A 22,884-nucleotide genomic window follows, 5' to 3' on the forward strand; every position below is an offset into this window, starting at 1 on the left:
CCAGGTTGGCCATGCTGGTCAGCGTGTTAGGATGCTTATCGCCAAGCACTCTCTTCGTTGTCTCCATTACTTGCACCTCCAGCTTCTCAGCCTCGTTCCATCGCCCTTGGTTCCAGTACGTCGCTGCCAGGTTGGCCATGCTGCTCAGCGTGTCAGGATGCTCATTGCCAAGCACTCTCTTTGTTGTCTCCATCACTTGCACCTCTAGCTTCTTAGCCTCGTTCCATCGCCCTTGGTTCCTGTACGTTGCTGCCAGGTTGGCCATGCTGGTCAGCGTGTTAGGATGCTTATCGCCAAGCACTCTCTTCCTTGTCTCCATCACTTGCACCTCCAGCTTCTCAGCCTCGCTCCATTGCCCTTGGTTCCTGTACGTTGATGCCAGGTTGGCCATGCTGGTCAGCGTGTCAGGATGCTCATCGCCAAGCACTCTCTTTGTTGTCTTCATCACTTGCACCTCCAGCTCTCCAGCTGCCTTATATTGACCATCACTGTACAGAGCCATAGCACACTTCCATGTAAGGTCCAATCTCTCGTCGTTGTCCCTTTGACTATGCGACAGGACATACTGTGCGTGTGGAAGCAGTCGTCTCCACTTGCTTCTGTTATTGGGATTGTTGTCTGGAAACACCTGGAGTAGTTGTGTGATTGTGCGTTGGATCCATTCGTGGAGCTGTCCCTTCGCCTGCAGCCTCTTTCGCAGCGCATAATGGACGAGTTGATGAACATCAAGTGCTGACTCAGCAGGTCGCCTGGTAACAAGCGCATACCTGTCAAGTACCTTGATGGCATCTTCGCGGGCCTGTGGCGAAGCTGTCTCTAGAAGATCGAGCGGGATGTCCTTTCGATCCACGCATGCAGCAAGCAAGAGGTAGTCTGCAGCGACCTCACTGCTATGGCGGACCTGACTCATAGAGAGAAATAGTGTAGCAGCTACAGTGTTTCTCAGACTAGATTCCTGCCGCTTACCCTTAGACAAGTCATTGCTGTACTCGACAGCTGCTTCTTTGTGCTCGGCTAGCTGTGCTCGGTACTGCTGCACCGTCACACTACTAGCGTTTATGCACGCTGCCGCTTGCGCGATTGCCAGAGGCAGAAACGATAACTCTCTAAGCAGGTGCATAGCGTCCTGCTGTCCAGCGCTCGAAAGCGGCGCTGTTAAGCGGTTTTGTAGCATCCTCAGCGCTGTGTCTGGCGTCAGCTCAAGCAGCGCTATGACATTCTTTGGAGCAAGCGCCTCCGCTGTATCGCTCTCTGTTGTTGTTGTGAAGATGACAGAACACAGCTTGGATTGCGGCAGAAAGTCGGCTACGGCTGCAGCTTCGCTTGTAAACAATGAGCCACTGGGCCGTACAGTGATGCCATCAGCGTTGTCAAAGATCAGTAAGCACTGCTGCGTACTTAGTTCTGCCACGCAGCGTCTAACAATCTGCTTGATGTCTGCCTGGTCATCGTCACAGCCAGGAATACCGAGCTTCTGCGCAACGCTTGCATACGACCGGTAGAGGCTGTCTGTGTCGCTCGCGTCCATCCAGAAAACCGAGCAGCTCTTGTTGTTCAGTTTCGCTCTGTGTGCCACCTCGAGTGCGAGCTGCGACTTGCCTGTTCCTCCTGGCCCGACTATCGCTAGCGTGGTAGTAGTCTGGTCGTTGCTGAAGAGCGCCGCTTCTACTTCAGCGAGCTGTGGCTCGCGACCCACAAAAGACTCGTTTCGTGAGAATGGTATGATCGACGGTGCGCTGCCAGCTGCCTCTATCTCGGCCTGCAGTCTCCTTTGTGCATTCTCCTGTCCTTCGCCGTACGTAATCGGCATCGAGATGCCAACCACTCCAAGCAGGCAGTACACGATGTCTTCTTCTTCAGTCGTTGTGCGATTCTCAGCCCACCGCCTTCGTTCAGATGTGCTGAACTGGTCCAAACAACAGTTGCGCAGTGCCGCGAGCGGTAGGCCGGTGATGTCGTGCAGAAGTCGATCGAGTGATGCTTTGTCGCCTATGCGATGTCCTTTACAAGAGAAGAACTCGACCGATACTGGCGCGATCAGCTCTTGGAGCGTCCAGCCTCGACTGAACCATGCACTTGCACGGAATGACGCCTCCCAGTCGCTGCACGGGGCCGTCTCTGTCGCAGCTGACGTTGACACGTCTGACATGAAGACGTAGCATCGGGCCGCGTTCTGGTACCACTGGAACATGGAGTTGATCGCTCTTGAGCGCTCGTTGTTGTCCCATCTGTCGATGCAGCATGTGTCGATCCAGAAGTACAGCAGCCCGTCCCGAGCGGCCTGTTCGGCACAGAACTGTAGCTTTACATGGCCTTCTTCTCTTTTTGTGTAGTTACCATTCGATATGTCTTCAATGAGGGTCTCAGAGTCGCTCCATCGGTGCGATAGGATAGCATAGGGCGGGATCGACTTGCCGCGGAAGTCTGTCAGAATCAGTCTGTTCAGGGCGTCAAAATGGAGAAGCCGCATGGCGCTTAATGCTGAAGGTTCAGTACAGGGGAAAGGGTGGCGAATGGCTTCTGTAGTAGTGGGAATCAACAATCAACGATACAGTTGCGACAAGGCAGAGAAGGCAGCCTGACGAGGCAGTGCATGCGACCAGGCTGAAAGTGCTGGTGGCTGCATCAAGCGCCCAGCGTTCTGCGCCGCCTTGCCTCAGCTCATTTTCGCTGGGGCAGTAGCGTTCATTTGCCTTGTGCGACTCATCTCAGAGAAGTGCACATGTGGGCAAGGTGCCAGTGGATGGAGTAGATTTGATTACAGAGGTTGTTGTTGTGGCCTCTCACATGGCTGTGCGACGGAGCGAGCACGACTGCGGGAGCGGGACACGGTTGCCTGCACGACCGGGTATAAGAGCTGTCTAAGGCCAGGTGATCAGTGGCCGCAGCACTCAGCCACAGCGCGCTCCGTCCTGCTCAGACATCTCAGCACGCTACTGCTGCGCAAATGTCGTTTCGACGATCTTGCCGTTCGTGCAGAGAAACTGCCGGGATGCACAATCCTTACCTTAACTTAACCTTCTGAGGCTGCAGTCTTGAACTTTGCTATTTCGCCTCCTTTCCTAGACCACCGAGCTCTTCATGAAGACGACTTGTCGCGGATTCACAGGGGCATGTCAGACGGGACTCGATGGACGGCACTGACAAAACGAGCGACAGCACGGTCAACCTTGCGGTTTACGTCCCCGGCATGTAGCCTGTGAGAAGGCCGAGAGCCACAGAGTTGATGCACGCTGTCGTTGGTAATCTATAGGCGTGGTGTGAGCATGCCGAGCATCCGGAAGAAAAAGTGTCCCGGCACACCGTGCGTCCCGGCTCGCTTGGATTGACATTAGTTGACTGCCTGTTCGAGCCTGCGGCTTGAGGCTTGAGACTTGAGGCATTCGAATGGTTACCGAGCCTAAGGGGGAGGTCTTTATTGACCGCTATCTGAGGTATATATACCAAGTTCAAGCTATCTTCTGGTGTAATCCCCATTCACACTTTGTCTAGACATGAAGTTCGTTCAATATCGTAGTAACATGTCTCGCGTCAACATCCCAAATTAGTGTACAATCGAAACGGACGCGGCACCCCTAAAGGCCCGCTGCTATATGATGAAAAAGGTACAACAGAATGACAAACGGGTATCCTAGGTTATTGCAGCACGACATGGTGTCGAGTGCAGTTGAGTAATGTTCTGGTATGCAGGCGGCTACCCGGCGTTGGTCTTGTCCGCCATATCGAGTGGTGCTCACCGATATCCTCCCCTTCTACTGCCTCTCCTCTCCCTGTATTCGTCATGCTCCTCGATGACCTCGACGACATCGTCGTTGGGCACTCTCCGCCTCTCCTCGACGATGATGCTGCGTGTCCTGGGCGGCGGCGGCGCTCTCCTCTCTTCCACGATAATGTGTGAGCGGCCACTCGACTGCCTCGGGCTGCGGCTGACTTCGCGCATCTGGGCGTGCGAGCTGCGGCGCGATCGGTTGCCGTGCGAATTGCGCCTCGATCTGCGAACCACAATCTCCTCCTCGCCCGCGAATGCCGTCGTGGTGCCAGCCTTGCTGCCCTGGGTGAGCGTGAAGAGCAGCCAGACGACGAGCAGGAAGCCGGCGACGCTGCCCAGCACGATGCCGACGACGGTGCCGGGCTCGGGGCCGGAGAGGTTGTAGTAAGTGGGTATTATGCCCTGCTGTATCATTTGCTGGCGCCTGACCATGGGCGCTGTGAGGGGCGCTTCTTGTGCCATGGCGGCGATGTCAATGGCAGGATCGCGAGGCGCAACATTTCCCAGTTGCGCCATCGCATTGAGCAGTTCGGATACTGCGGGCATTGTGCAGGCTGTCGAGCAGCGACACTGTGGGGATTTGTGCGCGCCGAGCGGCGACGAGACGGCTGTGTTTCGGGTCGAGGGTCGCTGGGGAACCGGGTCGCTGGGAAACCGGGTTGTTGTTGACTCCGGGGAAGCCGAGTGGTGCTGGATGGGGGAGGGGCAGTCCGCAACACCACGGTCGAGATGAAGGAGCGACAAGAGTGGAGAATGCGATGCCAATTCTCGATGGACAAGAAGGGAAAACGGAAGGAAGAGCAGGGCGACGCAAGCGCGGTCAGATCTGGCGCTGTGCTGGACTCGCGGCCATGGCATGATGCGATTAGCTCCTCCGCAAGAGGAGGCTGGGCCTCGACAGTAAATGAGGGGGCTGTACTCGACACGAGCTTCGCAGTGCGCGTCTGTCGATGCATTCAATCCTCAAGTGGATTGTTCCAGCAAGCAGCATGTTGCTGCCAGTGTTCGTTGCGTCACGATGCGCGCATTCGACAGTGCACAATCGCTGTGCTACCAGTTCAATCGTTGGAGGATACAGGCTGTGTAGATGCAGCGGCTGTGGTGCTCCCGACCGCACCATGCAAGATGCACTATGTCGCCATGGCCATCAAGACCACGACATCATGCCAGTATCTGGGACAGTTGTTCACACGCCGGGGGAAATAAGTCTCTGCCACGACGTGGAGATGCTTCTGTAGACACCGATCAACAACGCAACGAATGACTAAGCCAACGTTGGAGCTGCTGCTGGTGGCGCTGACCAAGCTCGAAGACCTTCCTCGAAGACCTTCCTCGAAGATGTCTGGCTGGTTCAAGAATCCCGAGGTTTGCTGTCTCATCTGAAGTACCTGGCACATTAGTAAGACATGGATCACTCACAGCACGAGCACGATCGTGCCTGAGGCAAGAACTGGTGGGTGCACGTATGCCAAGGAAGGAACGGGGTTTGCCGCTATGGCCAAATGTTTCCAGGTCAATTCCAAACCGCAGCCCTGCACACAACACTGACCCACGCCACAACTCCACACGCATCGCATTCACACGCCTGAAACCGCGCTTTGTCGACAGCCGCATTTAAACCGTGATACGGAAACGCGAAAAGACGCGCCGGTCGCCTCTGCTTTGATCGCGACACTTTTCTCATCCCGAGCCTTCTCACCGACTCGTCGCCTTCGCACGCAGACAGCCAACATGGCCGATTTCTCTCCTGAGTCGCCGCTCGCGGCGCAGCTGCAGCAGGTCGTGCAGCCCAAGCTAGCAGAGAACGGGTGGACAACGGGCGGCGACGATACAACGCTGTTCGAGTACATTCTGCTCATGCTGGCCAACGGCAAGGATCAGGCGCAAGTCGCCGCAGAGCTCTCGAACGACCTGCTCGACCTCGGACCCGAAAATACCGAGACTCAAGAGTTCGCGCAGTGGCTATTCGGCCAAATCGACGCGTTGCACGGGCAAGCTGCCGGCGGGGCTCAGGGCGCACCTTCGACAGACCAGGCCATGGACGGCGGCGCACCATCGTTCGTACCCGGCGGGCAAGACACGGATATGGATGGCACGTCGGAAACCCAAGAGGGCATGTACGTCAGACCAGCAGCTTTCCATGGCGTGCAGCACCAACTGACACAACGCAGCCCCACCGGGCCAAAAGCCATGCGCAACGGCAGCGGCCCGCAATCAGCGCGCGGCGGTCCTCGTAGCGGACGCAACATGCTCAACCAGGTGAACAGACAGATGAATCGAAACGACGACCCGCTACATCGCGTTCGCGGCGGCGGAGGCATTGGTCGAAACAACCGGGAACCGCCTCGAGGCCCCCGCGGCCAGAACCTCGGTCGCGGGATGGAAGCCATGGCGAGCGGCAGGGGCATGAACCAGATTGGTAATATCAACGGCGCTCCGGGACCCATGAACGGAATGAACGGAATGAACGGCATGGGCATGGGCGGCATGCCCGGGATGCCGATGCCAGCCATGGGCGGCCAAAACGGCCAGAATGGCATGAACGGCGGCATGGGCCTGAACCAGCAGCAGCAGATGGCGCTCATGCACATGTACGAGCAGCAGGCCCAGATGATGCAGCAGATCTTCTCAGGCGCAGCACCTACACCCTACGTCAACCCCAACTTCAACAGCAGAGGAGGCCGCGGCGGGCGAGGCGGGCGAGGAGGAGGACGCGGCGGCATGCACCAGTCCACCAAGTTCACCAAGAAGGAGGGCCAGGACGATGCCATGACCGACGGTCCTGCAGGCGAGAAGGGCGACGGCATGGAGGTCGAGAACACACGGCCGGAACCCTCAGCGACCATGTGCAAGTTCAACCTGCGCTGCACCAACCCCGATTGCCACTTTGTCCACCAGTCGCCAGCCGCTCCTCCTGGCACGACCATAGACATGGGAAGCGAGTGTGAGTTTGGCGCAGCGTGCAAAAACAAAAAGTGCGTTGGGAAGCACCCCTCGCCCGCGAAGCGCCAGCAGTTCCAGTCGGAGCAGGAGTGTGCCTTCTGGCCCAACTGCCGTGATCCGGCCAACTGCCCGTACAAGCACCCCTCGGCACCACCGTGCCGCAACGGCGCTGACTGCACAACGGCCGACTGCAAGTTTTCGCACAGCTCGGTCATGTGCAAGTTCAGCCCGTGCCTGAACCCGCGCTGCCAGTACAAGCACGCGCCCGGACAGAAGAAGAACAACACCAACGTGTGGGTTGCACCCAAGGACGGCGAACACGTCAGCCAGAGGAAATTCATCGACGAGAACCAAGACGAAGAGCTCATCATCCCTGGCCAGAACAGCCAGGCCACCAAGACGGAGCCTGAGAGCATGGAGCAGGATGTGGCATTATAGATAGATGATGAGGAATGATGGCAATGGTGGAAGTGGAAGACTGCACAAAAGCAGCAAAAGAGCACATGTACTATATAGTCCTGGATAGGATGGGCCGGACGAGGCTGCGGCTCGCAGGCGTCGGGGAACAAAGTGTGGTTTCGGCAGCCGTTGGGCTGCCTTGTGTCTCTCTACACACTCTCTTCTGGCGTGCAGTTGTGAAGTGGCCCCGAGCTTAAAGTCGTGTCATGATGACATGGTGCATATGCACATGGGGTACCGCAGGGCTGAGAGCTCGGACGACATCCGAGGCGAACTTCACGGGGACGAGCACCACACATGGGCTGCCATTGAGCCACCGTTTGCGCCTTGCCCCGCTCCCCCACCGCCGGCAATGCTTGTCAGAAGACATGTGCCGCTCCTCGAGTCGACCGTGAGCGTCCGCGCCCTGCGCCCGCTGGTGGCCTCGCAATGCACCCGCCTGCCGCGCCTGCGCTACTCGTCCACTGCGGCGGCGGCGCACCCTGAGCGCATTGCGGTGCTCGGCGGGGGCATCGCCGGCCTCGCGAGCGCCTTCTTCGCCAGCCGCGAGTTTCCGGACAGCAAGATCACAGTGTATGAGAGCGGAAAGGATATCGGCGGCTGGCTGAGCAGCAGGCGCGTGCAGGTGCCTGGCGGCGACGTGCTCTTCGAGGCGGGGCCCCGAACGCTCCGCAACGCACCGCCGACTGTGCACCTGGTGAGCTGCCTTGGAGCGGGGGACACACACAAACAACAGCTGACGGATGCAGATCCAAGAGCTGGGCATCACCGACGACCTCATCTTCACCAAGCGCTCGGAGCCTGGCGCCAAGAACCGCTTCATCTACTACCCTGACCGCCTCAACCGCCTGCCCTCTGCGTCGCCTAGCTTTGGCGACGTCTACTCGCTATGGCGGACGGGCATCCTCGAGGGCTTCACGGGCGTGATCAAGGAGCCTTTGCAGCCAACGAGGTCCGCCGTCCTCAGCGACGAGACAGTCGGCTCCTTCCTAGCTCGCCGCATCGACAAGCGCATCGCCAACAACATCATCTCGGCTGTCTTCCACGGCATCTACGCCGGAGATATCTGGCAGCTGAGTGCGAAGTCGCTGCTGTCCCAGGCCTGGCAGCTCGAAGACCGATACGGCTCTGCCTTTGGAGGCTATATGAAGCTGCAGAAGGAAAGCACCAACGGGCAGCCACAGGCTCTGGCCCACCCCTTCGACATTGAGTATTCCCGTGCTGTGAACGAGGAGATCGACCTCGGCCTCGAGCTCGCTCAGAACATGAAGGACGCCAGCATGTTCACCTGGAAAGACGGCCTGCAGACGCTCGTCACAGGCCTCAAGGACGCCATGGAGAAGACGGGCAACATCGAGATCAAGCTCAACAGCCCCGTCTCCTCGGTCGAAATGGCAGAGGGCGGAGAACAGAAAGTCCAAGTCAGCGCCGGCGTACGTCCGACGTCCCTCATTCACCCCATCACAAACTAACGCCCGTAGTCCGACGCCAATCAAACCACCGCAACCTACGACTCCGTCCTCTCCACCCTCCGCGACCGCGACCTAACCCCTTTCGTAAACGTCATGACAGTGAACCTCTTCTTCTCCAACCCTTCCCTCCTCCCTGTTGAAGGCTTCGGCTACCTGCTCCCGCAAAGCATCCCATTCGAGCAGAACCCCGAGCGGGCGCTAGGCGTCATATTCGACAACAGCGCCGTGCGCGGTCAGGACAGCGTGCCCGGCACCAAACTCACCGTCATGCTGGGCGGCCACTGGTGGAACGACTTCGAGGGCTTTCCGGACGAGGAGGAAGGCCTCGCCATGGCCCGCGCCGTACTTGAGCGCCATCTCGGCATCACCGACGAACCCGTTGCGCATCAGGTTAATCTCAGTAAGGATTGCATCCCGCAGTACACGATCGGGTACGAAGAGCGTCTGCGTTCGTGCGCGGCGGGTTTGCAGGATAAATTCAAGGGCAGGCTGCGCGTCGTCGGCGCGCAGGTCAGCGGGGTCGGCGTCAATGACTGTATTGCCGGCGCATGGAATGTCGTGCGTGGACTGAGGGGGGATGGGTGGAGGGGTAGCAGTTGCGGGCTCGACCGCGTGCAAGACTCGCGTCCGTGGCAGGTCGTGGACGCGAGCAGTTTGGCGTACAAGAGAAAGGTCCAGATTAAGCGCGAGAGCGACCCGTGAAAGGCGTAGATAGATATGTATAACACTTGTGGTCGGCACAGCGCTCACATTGCACGTGACAAGACTTTTGACACTTTCCTATGGTTGATACGAGTGCTGGCTGTAGGTTTCTATGTATGATCCATTTGGGGAGATTTGGTGTTATATTTGTTAGCGCTGATGCACATTGAGATTCTTCCCTTTAAACAATTATGCTTATTTATGTCCGTAAGTAGTAATTCGATTCGTTAGCGTCTGACGATGAGATCACGGGCGACGACCTGCAGCTACCTCAAACAACTGGACGAGCGCAGACTATTCCTGCAGTGTCTGTTGCACGACACATCGATCGCCGCTGCAATCGAAACCCCACCATTAACAGCAGCGCGATGAGCAAATACCTAGGTGACGATGACGTCTCTCTGCTGGTGCTCTGGTCCCTCGGACTGTCGTCCCAGCGCTCTGTTCTCAGTTATTTAGCATGGTGTACAGAACTGCTGTTGCGACTCGATTCCTCCATCCACTCGGTCGATCTCACATGGTCAGCAGAGCTGAGCTAGTCTGTATGTTTGCCTACCCTGCCTTGCAGCATCCGGCTCGCGATTCCGAGCGCACAGTGGCCTACTGTAACTCGAGCATGGAGTCCACTTTGACGGCTTTCCGGGCCCTCCAACCAGCGTCAGCAGCCTATCTCGCATCTCGCCAGCAGTGTTATCACAGCCCAATTAAGACTCCGAGGGCGAAACGCAGGCCCGCACTTGGCGCTTGCGTTGCATGCCGCGAGCGGAAATCAAGATGCGACGGGCACCGCCCTGTCTGTGAATGCTGTGTGCAGCGCGATACCCCCTGCGTGTACGAATTAGGCGTGAACGAAACGCCGTCGGACGCCCGCCGGCGGAAGAAGGAGGAGATGCAGACCGAGCTCGACGGCTTACGTCACCTGTATAACTCGCTGCGGTCGTGTCCCGAGCACGAGGCGTTTGAAATTCTCCATTGGGTCCGCCTCAGCCCTTCGGACACGCTGACGCTGGATTGCTCCGCCGGTCTGCCGCATCCGCTTGCGCAACCACACCCGCACCACGCGCTGCCTGCTGCTGCGCCCCGGCAGCTTGTCGCCTCGCCCTCGTCGCGTCCCGCGAAGGTCTCGCGTCAGTCCCGGGCTCAGGAGCTCACGTTGCCCCGTACGTCGATTGGGTTTCTCCTGCAGACTTCTCCAACTGTGGGGTATGCTGGCTCGGATGGATAGTCGATTTCCAGTCATAGGCAGCGCGTGTTGGGGCATAGTACGAAAAGGCTGGGATGAAAATCAGGAGAACTGTACTCTCGCTGCTGGCAGTGCCAGAGCAAGCGGTGGATGAGAAATGTCCAGCTTAGCGGGAACCAACATTAATGAATGGTACTCTATCCGCACCAGAACGTCGGACATGGGCTTTTCAAATCGACGTGTGATTGTCTGTCGTTGTGGAGACTTCCGTCCATTTCCCGCCAATTCTCCGCCGTTTCGTTCGCTCATGTCTCGTACCTCACTCTTCTCCCGCAGGCGTTGTGTAGCTTTGCAAGCTTTTCACCAACGTTCTACAGCGCCGGCGGTAAGCTCGTGACTCGTGGCCAAGGAGCCGCAGGTATGGATCAGGTTGATAAGAGGGGAAGGCAGACCAGGTAGTGGGGTTGCATGTGCTCCATGGCCTCGCTGCCAGACTGGAATGGGTGTGTGTGCTAATTGCTTCGGGATCAGCCTTCAAGATATCCTCGCAATTGATGGAAACGGTCGTGTTCGCATGCCGCAATATGGGCACGTCCCTGAGTCTGTCCACTGTTGTGACGGCGAAGGGCTCCGGGGAGATGCCTACTAAACTGAGTCGTCAGCTTATGTTTCATAGACCTAGTGTTGTAGAGTGGGCCGCAATTCTTTGCCGAAATCCAAGCTTACTTTGTTGGTCTTGGGGCTGGGGAGTGTTAGACGGTCGATCTGCCCAATGCGTTCTTTAACAAATCGAGCTTAGAGATGCATGGACACAAGGGGACGTTGCTAGACGATGGACGTAGTGTTGGTCCCCTGTCTATTTGCGTCTGCTTCAGGCGATAGCGCGAGAGCGCGGCCAATCACTGGCATCGCGCAGTGCGCCCCCCTGTCATACCTATCATACCTGTCATATGTCGCTATTACTACCTGTTAATATCTAGCCAACCCTTGGTTTGAGTGGAGGGTTAAAGCTCAGGGAATCCATATGCAACGCGTCGCACGGACCACATAAACATCTAACATCCATGCTGTGTCTGAGCATAGAAAGCGAGGCTTGCCTGCTGTTGCCATGAGACGGTCGGATATTCCGAGATTATAGAATTTAGCACATTGCTTACATCTACGAAGCCTTTGCGCTCAAACCAACCCAGAGGCGGAATGGCGAACTTCACCGTGCCTATAGGCTCGATGGTGTGTACTGTGCGTGCCAGCAAAGAAGGCTACATAACAGCATTACCGACGAGCTCGAGCGTCCTGCTCAAACAAAATCTCATAACCATGACGTTTACGTGGCTATTGGACACACAGACCGGTAATTGCTTGATTGGATGAGACGTACATGACGGCATGACATCACCCGAAGTACGGTACATATAGGCACTAGGAGTGCCTCTTCTATCTTGATTACTTCCGTGCTTCTTGTTCCAGATGCTGTGACGAAATCCTCGTCATGTGTGATTACACAAGAGTTCAGTACAAATGTCTCCACATCCGATATACAGTCAAGACATGGTGTGCTACATACCAGACAACCCATGTCCGATGCCCCGTGAACGTGGTCGCCGAGTAAGCATCCTGATCTGACACGGATTCTGAACGCTAAATGGAAAAGAGAACATCGACCCCTAGAATCATGCGGTCAGCTCCATCTCGACGGCTTCACTGACTCATGTAGGACTGACTTTGTCCCAGGAGATTGCAGATAAGCACTAAGCTGCAGCACAGGAAGTCCCGAAAGGTTGGGTTTAAGCGCTAGCTAGGAAATCTAACTAGGTCAGAGTGCTTCTTGTACCAGGGTGTTGGCCGTATTCTGCGGAGCTGAGAAGATGGACTTAGGGGCGACGTGAGGATCGCGTTGTTTGTGCTAGCAAAAGCTAACTGTCTTTATCGACCCCTTGTCCAATTTCTCTATTCACGCGTTGTTATATTGGACTCTCCCTACTATAATACTACTCTACTTCTTGTTACTGTCTTCCTGTACAATTAGTTTTTCCTGTACGTCACTATATTTCGATCGGCAGGTGGAAGGGGAGGCTTTCTGGAACAGTGCTGACTACGTCACCCCCGAGCGTTGTTCAGAACATCAACATTCTGCTTTCGAAGTCTCAATGCTGCCTTCTCAGCCGCCTGTCTTGCCGCCAAACTCTCGAATCTATGCCGCCTCGAGAACCTTCTTGTTCTGCTCTTAGCGTCTGCCCTAAAACACCTCGGTGACTCCCATCCCTGGCTGGGACGAGCAGCAAGTACTCGGATGCGACAACGGAGGCGCCCGTTACTTTCATTCAATCGTGTTGTATCGCGTTCATCGGAAATGAGAGTAAGGAACAGATCAAGAAAGAGCAAGGATGAGGAAGTTATCTGTTACCCGAAGAGTACCACGGTAGATTTCAAAGGGGAAAAGTGCCGCATAGGCGAAAACGTCTTTGTATCTCTTTGGCTTTTCAGTTCACCTAGCGCGCACTCGCAGCGTATCTCAACGTCTGTTCCTGGAGCCGCTGATCGAGCGGCTCGAGAGCATAATTGTCAACAAACAAGTGACAGCACAGTTGTCAATAATGAATTAAGTGAGACTCAGCTACCTCAGCTTGACTTAGTTAACTACTCTTTGAGCCTAGCAATTACCTGTATAGATTTATTTCCTACCTTGTTGTTTAAGCGCGTGAATGTGAGGCCGAAGTTGACTTGGTTGTTGACATACGGAAGGTCTCACGCTCAGCATGGCAAACACCAAGCAACCCGGGCGGGGTATCTGCATCACAGTAGACGTGCCCAGGTTAATCAGGTAGACCAGGTCAATCGATATAAACTGACAGCACCGCACAGGAAACTTTCACTGACCACGTGGGCGATCCCCGGTCCGCATCTTTCAGGACATGTTATATCTGGGCTACGCTGCTGAGCATGCGAATTGTGCAATGTGCAGAACTTCCAATTAAAACGAAAAGTCTTTCCATACTGCAAACCAGCGATCCTGGCATGGCGCTCCTTCGCAGCTTTCCACCTGATGGGGCAGAGACATTCCCGTTGCCAGTCTTGCGAGCAGAGCCGAAGCCAGATCCTGTGTCAGAGCTCGCAGCAGCGGAGAAGCTGGAGGGCAGACTAGGCGCGAATGCTGGTGAAGAATTAACCGGTGTACACAGAGCAGCGGATGGTAGAGTGACGTTGGCAGATGCAGAGCCAGAGATTGAGGCGGTGGATGCGGCGGCAGGACGTGCGCTAGCACTTGGCCAGACTCGGTGGGGAAAGGTGCCCTTCGATTAACTTACAGTTCATCTTCCTCCTCGAATTGTTGGAAGATGGTCTTCCTCCGTGATGGTTCTATCGTCTGCGTCCTGCGGCCCTGCAGCAATTGGGCTCGTCGAAGTAGTCTCATTGCCAGATGTCGCAGGCGAAGCGCCGAAGCGACTCCCAGACCAAGCTCCTGACGAAAAGTCACCTGCATGTGTTGGCGCACTAGCATCAACGAGCGTTTTGGATCCGAAAGAAGTCGAAAGAGACGTATTCGGGAGCGTGGAAGCAGCACTGCTGCCTAAGATCAATGTACCGCCCAACACTGTCTTATTCCGTCTATGCCCAGAGTGCGCTGGCTTAGCTGTTGCGGGGCCAGAGTCAGCAACATCCTCATGAGAGAGTTAGAACGGGCTGCCTCCAAAAGGGGAGATCAGGGCTGAGAGCGGAGGCTGCTCAATGTGTATCTGCTGATGATGCAACCTCATAGTTAATCAACAGGATGCATTTTAGACTGCCTCGACAATGCCTGACTTGAATAGATGAGAGCAGGTGCAGCGTATTGATTGATTTGATCGCAGGGTAGCAAGGGGGACAGGGTCAATGTGGAGCCCCTGGTCGTCGGCAGCTCAGAGCCGCAGCGAACGCAACAGCAAGAACGAATGTAAGCGGAGCGGCAACAGCAGGCCCAGCGCCGGTGCTCTGAGAAGCACCAGAAGTATCTAAAGGGCTTCCGTTGGTAGTTTCATCTGGGTTTGTGGGTTTGGAAGTGATGTTGCTGAAATCGGCAGTGCGCCACAGCAATGCCTGTACGGCTTGAAGAGCATTGAGAACTTCGCCAAGGTTAGCTTAGCTTACCGCCCGCGGCAGTGCGCGGTGAATCGCCATTTTTAGATGACCAATACAGGTTGCATGCAACTTCATCACCACTGCTCTCACAGCTAGCTGCCGCGGCCTTAGCAGAGGCGTTTAGCGTCTTGTAGATCGAGTCTGCGATGATAGGAGCTGCTTGCGCAGCGCGACTGAAGGAATGAGCCGCGATACCCTTGAAGGCTCGCTGATCGATGATACACTGTCCATTACCCTCACAAGCAGCCTCACGAAGTGCGCCATTTTCGTCTGTAAAGACCGAAAAAGAATTGACTAGGTCCTTGACGGTGGCGGTCCAGGCTTCCGACCCATTTGACTTAGATAGTGTCAGCGGCAATTCTAAAATAACCTGATCATCATACTTACAATTTTGTACATCAGCGCAGCACCTTCCATGTATATTGCGTGATTGTTCGACCACTGAATGTGGTTGATGGTCAAGCAATTGGTCTGGTCATTGGTACCGTCGTACACGTGGTAATCAACGGAAACCAGACCAACCTCAGTGGTCCAGTTGTAGACCTTATTTGCCCATTCTGTGTACGTCGCGTTACCAGTATGATCGGCAAGGCGCGCAGCTAGAAGGAAGAGTTGACCGCTGGAGAAAGCATTTTTGTAATGGTAGTCATTCTTGAAAGTAGAAATCTGCCACTTGAGGCCTCCATCACAGCTCCCAGTGTCCCAGCGAGCGACTTGCGTTTCAAACACAGTTTGCGCAAACTACAGCCAGCTACCAGTTAGCGGTGCCGGGAGCTGCGTTTCATACGCGGACAAGGAAGCCAGGCCCCAGGTGCTCTGGTCGTCGTTGCATAGTGTTTTGGTCTGGTTGGCTGGCATGAAAGCATTGGAGTCGCCAAGCTGGTGCTGAAGGGCCTCCGTGATGCGAGCGTTGTAAGCGAAGTTATTGGTAAGGCCGTAGTAGTCGATTAGGGCGTTGAAAGCCAGACCAGACTCCCACCAATAGTAAGGGGGTGGGAAAAGACCAGGGATGAGGTCCTTTTTCAAAATTTCATCATAGAATGACACAACGCCGCTTGCGAGCACCTGTGCGAGGGACCTGATGGACTCTAAAGCATAATCGTCAGCAATCGACTGGTACCCAACTATCCGAGCCGCCTTACCCTGGCTGTTTATTTCAAGATTGAGCGCCGCGGCATGCCCAAGGGAGCAAACGAGCGACACGAAGACAGAGCTTGGCAGCATGTTGAAGTTGAGGCGAGCATGTTAAGAGGAAGGAGTCACGAGTCGTGCACTGTGAATGTGGGAGTCGCGAATCTTTCAGTGGTGTTTAGGCTCTTCGCTGGGCTATGCAGAGTTTGCCCCAGTCAACCAATCACCGCGCAACTTGAAATGACAAAGTAGGACGACATAAGGCCCTGTTGCTACATCGGACCCGCCAAGATAGGCAACCAGGGGCATGTCCTACCGCCGTAAGACCATAGCGGAAATGGTAATCAGCCTGATTTTGGATGGGGCGTAAGCTTCGCTGCGAGCGCTTCTGCAATGTCGCGTGCGAATCCAACATCATTGACTGCTCTCGCATCCTCGATGATCTCGATTCCGCTGTCTTTTAGACCTTCTCTGATGGCCTGAAACAATCTCGTGTCGGCCTCTTCATCTGCAAAGGGACCTCCAGGCACTGCGATCATGCTGATCCCGCCCTTCGGTAGCCACACCTCGACGGCATTCGGGTTTTTGGCATGGTTTTTCAGCTTTGACGCGATGAACGTGCCCACTTGAGCTGCTTCTTCAGGTGATGTCCGCATAAGAGTTACGACCGGATTGTGCTCGTACAACTTTCGGTCTTTGTAGCGCTCTGGTACAGTGTCTCTAGGACCAAAGTTGGTCATGTCCGTAGCACCAACACTTATGATATTAGGAATGGCAGCAGCAGCAGCAGCTTCAAGGCGTTGTGAGCCGGCACTCATTACGCCACCCGTCAAGTGATCACAGATCTCGGTCGTGGTCAAGTCCAGCACCCCATCGATGCGGCCTTCTCGAATCAACCGCTCCATAGCCTTGCCACCGTGACCTGTCGCGTGGAATATGAAGACTTCGATATCGTACTTTGACTCGAGATGCTTCCGAATTTCGTCGACTGCGGGTGTAGTGACACCAAACATGGTGATGCCAACTCGCTTCTTGGCTGGAGGGTTCGGTTGTCGACTTCTCAGAGAGAAACCAAGAGCCATGCCAGCTATTGCGGACCCAGCGTTACTCAGTATATTCCGCAGCACATCGTTCAGGCCTGCGACATCTACGACAGAATACATCAGCGTAATATCTGTCTCGCCAACTATTGGACCCGTGTCCCCGCTTGCAATCGTCGAGACAATCAGCTTTGGGAAGCCGACCGGTAACGCATCTCTCATGACGGTCGCAGCTATCCATGTGCCTCCTGAGCCACCTGCTGCAACAATGCCTTGGATGAAGCTCTCTTCGTAGAGTGACTCGACCGCTTTCGTCGCACATTTGGCCATGATCTTGACGACGTCTCCTCTCTCTTGCTTGTCGATATTCCTGCTACCGCCATACTTTCTCAGGAGGTCTGTCGGTGACACGGTGATGGCGTCGTGGTCGACTGGGGACCGACCCACGTCAATGAGCATGACCTCCACGTTGGCTTCTCGGATGACATCGCGCAGGTGCAAAAGCTCGTCGAGCTTGGTGTCGCAAGTCCCGAGAAGAACAACACGTGCCATGTTGCCGTTATCGTAGAATCATCGAGATGGTTGCCAAAACTGTTGTTGTGGGAAGGTGGATCTCTGACCATTCCCCGCGTCATATTACGTCATCCAGCAGCAGCACCTTCCTTACATGGAGATCGATCGAAAACAACAGCGACATCGCGTTTTCGAACATCGCAAGTATGCCACCTCCTAACAACAGAAAAGATATCCTCGGGAATCTGCGCAAGTCGATTGACAATGGGGAGCTGATTGTGGGGGCGGGTGCAGGCATTGGCCTCAGCGCAAAATTCATTGAGCAAGGTGGCGGAGACTTGATCATCATCTATAACAGCGGGCGGTATCGCATGGCAGGTCGAGGCTCCCTTGCCGGTCTGATGCCATACGGAAACGCGAACGATGTTGTCCTCGAGATGGTACGCGAGCATGGCGCACAATGCGGTTCAGGATGCTAACCACACGTGTCCAGGCTGGCGAAGTGCTACCCATTGTCCAGAGGACACCGGTCTTAGCTGGAGTTTGCGCAACAGATCCCTTCCGGTCAATGGACAGATTTCTGGTCCAACTCAAGGATCTGGGTTTCGCAGGTGTCCAGAATTTCCCGACAGTTGGTCTCATCGACGGCACCTTCCGGCAGAATCTGGAGGAGACGGGCATGAGCTATGACGCAGAAGTCGAGGTCATGCGGAAAGCTTGCGAGCTTGATCTTTTGACCACACCGTACGTCTTCAATGTCGAAGAAGCTAGGAAGATGGCTGATGCAGGCGCCGACATCTTGGTCGCGCACATGGGTCTCACAATGTCTGGCAGTATTGGCGCAACAAGCGGGAAGAGTTTAGACGACTGCGTCAAGTTGATCCAGGAGATTGCTGATGCAGCGACAAAGATCAAAGATGACGTGATTGTTCTGTGCCATGGAGGTCCGATCGCTAAGCCGGATGATGCAGAGTATGTCATCAGCAGGACGAAGGGTGTACATGGTTTCTACGGTGCCAGTTCAATGGAGAGGTTGCCAGTTGAAGAGGCTATTACTAGCATTACGAAGACTTTCAAGAACATCAAACCACGGTAAATTTGTGAGCAAAGTATTGATAAATTCGTAAATCGTTATTGGCCTGCTTGGTCATTTGCATCAGTGTAAAAGGTATAGCTAAGGTCAGGGTAGCGATCACCCAATTTCCCGGCGTCAGTTCCTACAGATTCTCACATAAATGGAGGTTTTATTCCTCTTCTGATACAGTCGGCGCGGCACGTAAGGAAGTGCCCTAGATACCTCCTTTCACGCCATGAAGATTGGTGAGACCACAAGCCAGGACTGAGGAGGCCCACAAACACACCACTCAAAGCTTAGGCCACGAAAAGGTATGAGACACAACGTGCTCATATCAGTGGTTCCTAGACTATGCCGAGATATAGGACAAGGCGGGGGAGCTGCTCAGACTTGCAGGCCCCCAGAAGCAGACAAGTGGCGATAAGGGATACATATTTTTGAATAGAGGCAGCACCAATATTCAAATCGCCGCAGCTAATATTGAAGGATGAAAGTGATAGTGAAGATTGCAGCGGTGGCCGCTGCAAAGCGTACCACTAGTGACCAAGCCCAGAAACGTCAGCTGTTCCAGCCTGGAGTATGCTTACAGTCAAAATACCACTTAAAGCGGTATCCTCTAGCATTGAACCGATCTTGCTTATGATTTCTAGAACTAAGTGCATAGGGAGACCTGTGGAGAGGGGAAGGATAGAAGCTCACGACCTAAGGGCACCGCATACTTTATCCTAGTTATGTCGCAGCATCTGCTCTCCTAGTATATTCCGTACCAATTTCAGAGAGTAAGATGGAATGCGTTTTAGTCCTTTGTTAGAGCAGGGGTTCTCGTAAGGACAATATTCATGCAGCACAGCCCCACTGTGCGCACCGCTACACAGGGCGAATATTTTGTTGAAATATGTAATTTTATTTTGTTTTTGTGTTGAGTGAGGCTACGAACAGTATATATAGGTGAGTGACCGTAAACAGTGCTAGTCCCAAATAAGCATCGTCTCACTACCAGAGGTAGTTGCGACTGCAGAGAGAGCAGGAGAGCTTCTGCTGCTTCTGATTGACTAGGCAGCACCTGCCTTCAACATATTTGGCCGAAGATGAGATTTTACAAAGGCAACCATTTGCCAATACCACGAGATAAGGCCCACAAATAATAGGGAGTGGTGGACTGCCATTGAAATCGGGGTGCATGAGGCTGTTCGGATTCGTAAGGAAGCTCGCCTCAGTTTAGCTGCTATGTTAATTAGGATTTGTGAAACAGCGACATTTGGGGCATCACTTGTCTTGCAAAGCTCCCACGCCTCCATCCTTCTGATTCCTTCAAGAATAGAACTTCCAAGCTACACTGGCAAATTCTTCCCTATGCTTGATCATGGCACCGAGTCCTTTGTCACTACCGACAGGTTTCACAGTGGAGCTCGAAAAGCGCGGCCCGCGCATCTGCGTGTCTTCAAACCCCATTCCTGTAGCTTCAACGTCGAAGCCCAGTAGCATGACAGCTGCGCATCCGATGATTTCCGCAAATGCAAAGGTCCTGCCAGGGCAAAGATGCCGGCCGCCGCCAAAGGGCATGTAGGCTACCTTGCGGGTACGGTCTGCACCGATAACTTTCGACGTAGAGGCTAAGAAAAGATCGGTTCTGAACTGTTCTGCGTCGGGACCCCATGAAGTAGTGTGTCTGTGCGTGAAACCTGCTGGAAGCTGGATATCCACACCCTTCTTGAGCAAGTAGGACTGACCATCTTGGTATGTGATGGTCATGTCCTGCATGATGCGTCGGTTGCAGATGGTGTGGTCGACAGGACGCAGTATCTCGCGGTAGCAGCTGACAAGCAAGGGCAGCTCAATCTCGAATTCCGAGATGTTAAGGGTAATTGATCGAGTACCAACTGAGTCGGACGGTGAGGTCTTGGCAGAAGCTGCGATCTCTGCTGGAAGCTTCTCCAACAGCGATGGGAGTGGCAGTATGTACAAAAGCAACCAATAAAGCGTCAGAATGGCGTTGCGGGTGGAGACAACAGGCAAGGTGCACTCCAAGAGCCGAATCTCATCGCCTGTAAAGCCGTACTCGGTCAGTGTGTTCGCTCGATTGTGTGTCACTGTTGCTGTTGTGGGGTCTGAGGCGTGGTGCCCGGCAGCGTAGTATTTTGAAATAGTTTGTTGTAAGTGCTGCCATGCTTTGTATGACTGTGGCATGGTAAGAAATGGAAACAAGGACAATAAAAAGTACGATACGGCTTCTTCGTACACCTTGATCTACTAAGCGTGAGCTTCAGTCAGCAATGCTCATAATCACAGCTTCCTCCAGCTTTGACTCACCAAGTTGCTTTGATCAACGAATTATCCCGGATAAATGGATCATAGCCACCATATAAAGCTCGTGTTGTGGCTAGAATCATGAAGTCGCGGCACCACAAGAAGAAGTTTTCCACCTCCATTGCCCCATCCCTTGCGATTCGTTCTTTTCCGGCGTTACGAGGGTCCACGACTGCTTTGCGACCACTAATAGAATCGACCTTGGTAGCGAAATCGGTGAGCCAGCGTAGATTCATCTTAGCCAAGCTTTCTGTTTGAAAGCTTCGATGTATAGCATCGGTGAAGTCCTTAAAGATCATTTGTTGCGGCAGATGTAGCCGCTCTATAGTCGATGAAAACTGCGCTGAGTTACTTGCTAGCTAGGAGGCGACCACATATACATGCCCTGAGACATGCTAGTCCGAGGTAGTCAACAGAGGTGACGATCAAGGCTTTTAGGACCGAACTGCACCGCAAGAAGCTCCCCAGCTGCTGTGAACAACAAAGCTGAACGTTGTAATATCAGTAGCATCCTGTGAGACCCGCTAGGTCTGGCATATCGGCGTCCTGCAAGCGTTCTACGATGTAGCATTCTACGTTTTCTAGGTCTAGCTGTTTAATGAGCCTGTAGTGCTTCTGTTGTACCAGAGTCTTTGTAAGTCTGTCTGCTAGCATATCTGCAGTTGAATACCAGGCTAAATTTAGACGCTGTTGCTGAACTTCTTGCCTTAACCAGATCTAATGTGTGTCAACGTGGTGGAGCTTTGTATGTAGCTGTCAGATATTGGGTTACTGAGGAAAGGTTGGCAGGGCCGGATCTGTACAGAGACATCACTCGGAGGTCTCAGCTGAGTTCACCAAGCAAGGCAGGGGCCCACAGACTAAGCCTAATAATCAGCAACACGCCAGATTGAGGTTACTAAGCATGTAAAAGAGGGGTAGCCAAGCAATTCAGGACTACTAAGACAATGCCTTAGCTAATAATTAACAGAAAGGCAGGTTAAGAGTACATAAGACTAGAGGAGAGACACAAAATAGAGAAGAGAGAATAAACACAATTTTTACTACCTACAATCTTGTTAAGTTTATACTCTAACAACAGTACAAGAATCTAATAATTAAGAGTCTTACTGCTGCAACTAAGCTAGAACAATGTTAATCCTTAGCACACCTACTGTTGTACTCACTGACTATACAATGTACACCCCGTGGCTACGCCAGCTAGAGATACGCTGTGTCTCTCTGGACGTGTGGGATCAAATTGATCCTGATCAACTCACGCGCCCGAAGTCAAAGCTGCGGTTACTAGCTGTGCCAGATCTTACGACATACAAACAGAGAACAACACTTAGCAACAATAAGGACAGAGAGCTATTGCTACCTAAAGCACTATCTGTTGCGGTATGAAGAGCAAATGCATATAATGAGTGTATTGTGTTCTGTGTTGTTGTTGTTGTCGTTGTATCTATATTCTCCAAGGCTCGCTGCGGGGTTTGTTTTGATGACGTCTTTGTAACGCAGCCAAGGTAAGAGGTGCTCAACAACATGAGGAAGTAACACCAGACCACCGCCAACAACACGTGATCCGCTTCTCCTCTCAACCGTTACACTATCAGAGCTCTTATTAAATAGACTTAAGGCGTGGAAAGAAGACAACGACTACTGGAAGAGCCATCTTAAGTCATACAAGATAGCTAACTAAGACTATTGTAAGGAGCGAGCTAGTCTTGACAAGGTAGTAGTATTTATCTAACACTCTGTCTTAACACACCTTATAAAGAACTGCTGTAAGCTAGGTGAAACAGTAAGATTATGGCTCACTAGCCTTAAAGCTAACTGTCGGCATTAACGCTAATAAAGAACAACTACAAGCACAACACTAATATCTTGCTGCACTTAAGCCTATGAGGCTCCTAGGTAGCTAGAGTACCTGGCTTGCTGAATAAGATCACGCTGCAATAAACGCAGAGGCTGAGAAGGTAGCAGAGACACAGAACATACAAGACATTATTTAAGACTTTCTTAACTTAGTAATAAAGATAGCACTAACCTAGGCAACTGCGTTCTAGGACTAAAGTTAATAAGAAGATAATATTACTTGTAAAGATATAATAAAATACTTCTAAAAGTATATAAGCAAGTACTACCCTACTAGTTAGGCTGGCGGATGGGTAGGGTATGCTTTTTTACGTTTT

General features: G+C 53.6%; 10 protein-coding genes across 10 annotated transcripts in view; 5 read left to right on the forward strand and 5 right to left on the reverse strand.

Moving 5' to 3' along the window:
* The window catches only part of M421DRAFT_75391 (kinesin light chain), a gene marked incomplete at both ends in the record, with an annotated part of 3,991 nt that extends 1,521 nt beyond the window's left edge, over positions 1 to 2,470 (reverse strand). Inside the window, one exon of the mRNA XM_033597122.1 lies at positions 77 to 2,470. Within this exon, the coding sequence (XP_033443718.1) occupies positions 77 to 2,470 (2,394 nt within the window). The remainder of the gene's footprint in view (positions 1 to 76) is intronic.
* A 1,263-nt stretch (positions 2,471 to 3,733) lies between these two features.
* M421DRAFT_96122 (uncharacterized protein) lies at positions 3,734 to 4,315 on the reverse strand (the record flags this gene model as incomplete). The annotated part of the gene is made up of 1 exon (XM_033598371.1): positions 3,734 to 4,315. One exon carries the CDS (start codon positions 4,313 to 4,315, stop codon positions 3,734 to 3,736), a length of 582 nt encoding a protein of 193 aa, XP_033443719.1.
* A 1,018-nt stretch (positions 4,316 to 5,333) lies between these two features.
* Positions 5,334 to 7,532, forward strand: M421DRAFT_325515 (uncharacterized protein). Its single transcript, XM_033589334.1, has one exon. The coding sequence runs from the start codon at positions 5,501 to 5,503 to the stop codon at positions 7,148 to 7,150; it is 1,650 nt and encodes a 549-aa protein (XP_033443720.1). The 5' UTR covers positions 5,334 to 5,500; the 3' UTR covers positions 7,151 to 7,532.
* On the forward strand, positions 7,524 to 9,345 carry M421DRAFT_104449 (protoporphyrinogen oxidase; the record flags this gene model as incomplete). Its single annotated transcript, XM_033587023.1, has 3 exons — positions 7,524 to 7,868; positions 7,921 to 8,604; positions 8,653 to 9,345. The coding sequence occupies 3 exons, from the start codon at positions 7,524 to 7,526 to the stop codon at positions 9,343 to 9,345; spliced, it is 1,722 nt and encodes a 573-aa protein (XP_033443721.1).
* A 293-nt stretch (positions 9,346 to 9,638) lies between these two features.
* Positions 9,639 to 10,738, forward strand: M421DRAFT_425841 (uncharacterized protein). The gene has a single exon (XM_033594208.1). It carries the CDS (start codon positions 9,890 to 9,892, stop codon positions 10,568 to 10,570), a length of 681 nt encoding a protein of 226 aa, XP_033443722.1. The 5' UTR covers positions 9,639 to 9,889; the 3' UTR covers positions 10,571 to 10,738.
* Positions 10,739 to 14,639: 3,901 nt separating this feature from the next.
* M421DRAFT_9698 (glycoside hydrolase family 76 protein) lies at positions 14,640 to 15,868 on the reverse strand (the record flags this gene model as incomplete). The annotated part of the gene is made up of 4 exons (XM_033598448.1): positions 14,640 to 14,981; positions 15,032 to 15,357; positions 15,400 to 15,732; positions 15,787 to 15,868. The coding sequence occupies 4 exons, from the start codon at positions 15,866 to 15,868 to the stop codon at positions 14,640 to 14,642; spliced, it is 1,083 nt and encodes a 360-aa protein (XP_033443723.1).
* A 251-nt stretch (positions 15,869 to 16,119) lies between these two features.
* M421DRAFT_75392 (uncharacterized protein) lies at positions 16,120 to 17,367 on the reverse strand (the record flags this gene model as incomplete). The annotated part of the gene is made up of 1 exon (XM_033597123.1): positions 16,120 to 17,367. The coding sequence occupies one exon, from the start codon at positions 17,365 to 17,367 to the stop codon at positions 16,120 to 16,122; it is 1,248 nt and encodes a 415-aa protein (XP_033443724.1).
* Positions 17,368 to 17,439: 72 nt separating this feature from the next.
* Positions 17,440 to 18,468, forward strand: M421DRAFT_425843 (uncharacterized protein). Its single transcript, XM_033594209.1, has 2 exons — positions 17,440 to 17,768; positions 17,822 to 18,468. The coding sequence occupies exons 1-2, from the start codon at positions 17,535 to 17,537 to the stop codon at positions 18,422 to 18,424; spliced, it is 837 nt and encodes a 278-aa protein (XP_033443725.1). The 5' UTR covers positions 17,440 to 17,534; the 3' UTR covers positions 18,425 to 18,468.
* A 1,246-nt stretch (positions 18,469 to 19,714) lies between these two features.
* M421DRAFT_9701 (cytochrome P450) lies at positions 19,715 to 20,946 on the reverse strand (the record flags this gene model as incomplete). Its single annotated transcript, XM_033598453.1, has 2 exons — positions 19,715 to 20,650; positions 20,827 to 20,946. The coding sequence occupies 2 exons, from the start codon at positions 20,944 to 20,946 to the stop codon at positions 19,715 to 19,717; spliced, it is 1,056 nt and encodes a 351-aa protein (XP_033443726.1).
* Positions 20,947 to 21,859: 913 nt separating this feature from the next.
* M421DRAFT_32365 (uncharacterized protein) lies at positions 21,860 to 22,045 on the forward strand (the record flags this gene model as incomplete). Its single annotated transcript, XM_033589318.1, has 1 exon — positions 21,860 to 22,045. A coding segment is annotated over one exon (186 nt), but the record flags the coding sequence as incomplete, so codon positions are not given.
* Positions 22,046 to 22,884: the final 839 nt, after the last annotated feature.

This window comes from Didymella exigua (genome assembly GCF_010094145.1).
Source record: "Didymella exigua CBS 183.55 unplaced genomic scaffold M421scaffold_50, whole genome shotgun sequence".
Lineage (NCBI taxonomy): Eukaryota > Fungi > Ascomycota > Dothideomycetes > Pleosporales > Didymellaceae > Didymella > Didymella exigua.

What these genes read in the sequence shown, in the direction of transcription:
- M421DRAFT_425841 (XM_033594208.1), top strand. Translation starts at nt 9,890, where the DNA reads ATGTTTGCCTACCCTGCCTTGCAGCATCCGGCTCGCGATTCCGAGCGC.
- M421DRAFT_325515 (XM_033589334.1), top strand. Translation starts at nt 5,501, where the DNA reads ATGGCCGATTTCTCTCCTGAGTCGCCGCTCGCGGCGCAGCTGCAGCAG.
- M421DRAFT_425843 (XM_033594209.1), top strand. Translation starts at nt 17,535, where the DNA reads ATGCCACCTCCTAACAACAGAAAAGATATCCTCGGGAATCTGCGCAAG. An exon ending in ACGATGTTGTCCTCGAGATG is followed by an intron (nt 17,769 to 17,821) that starts GTACGCGAGCAT and finishes ACACGTGTCCAG; the next exon opens with GCTGGCGAAGTGCTACCCAT.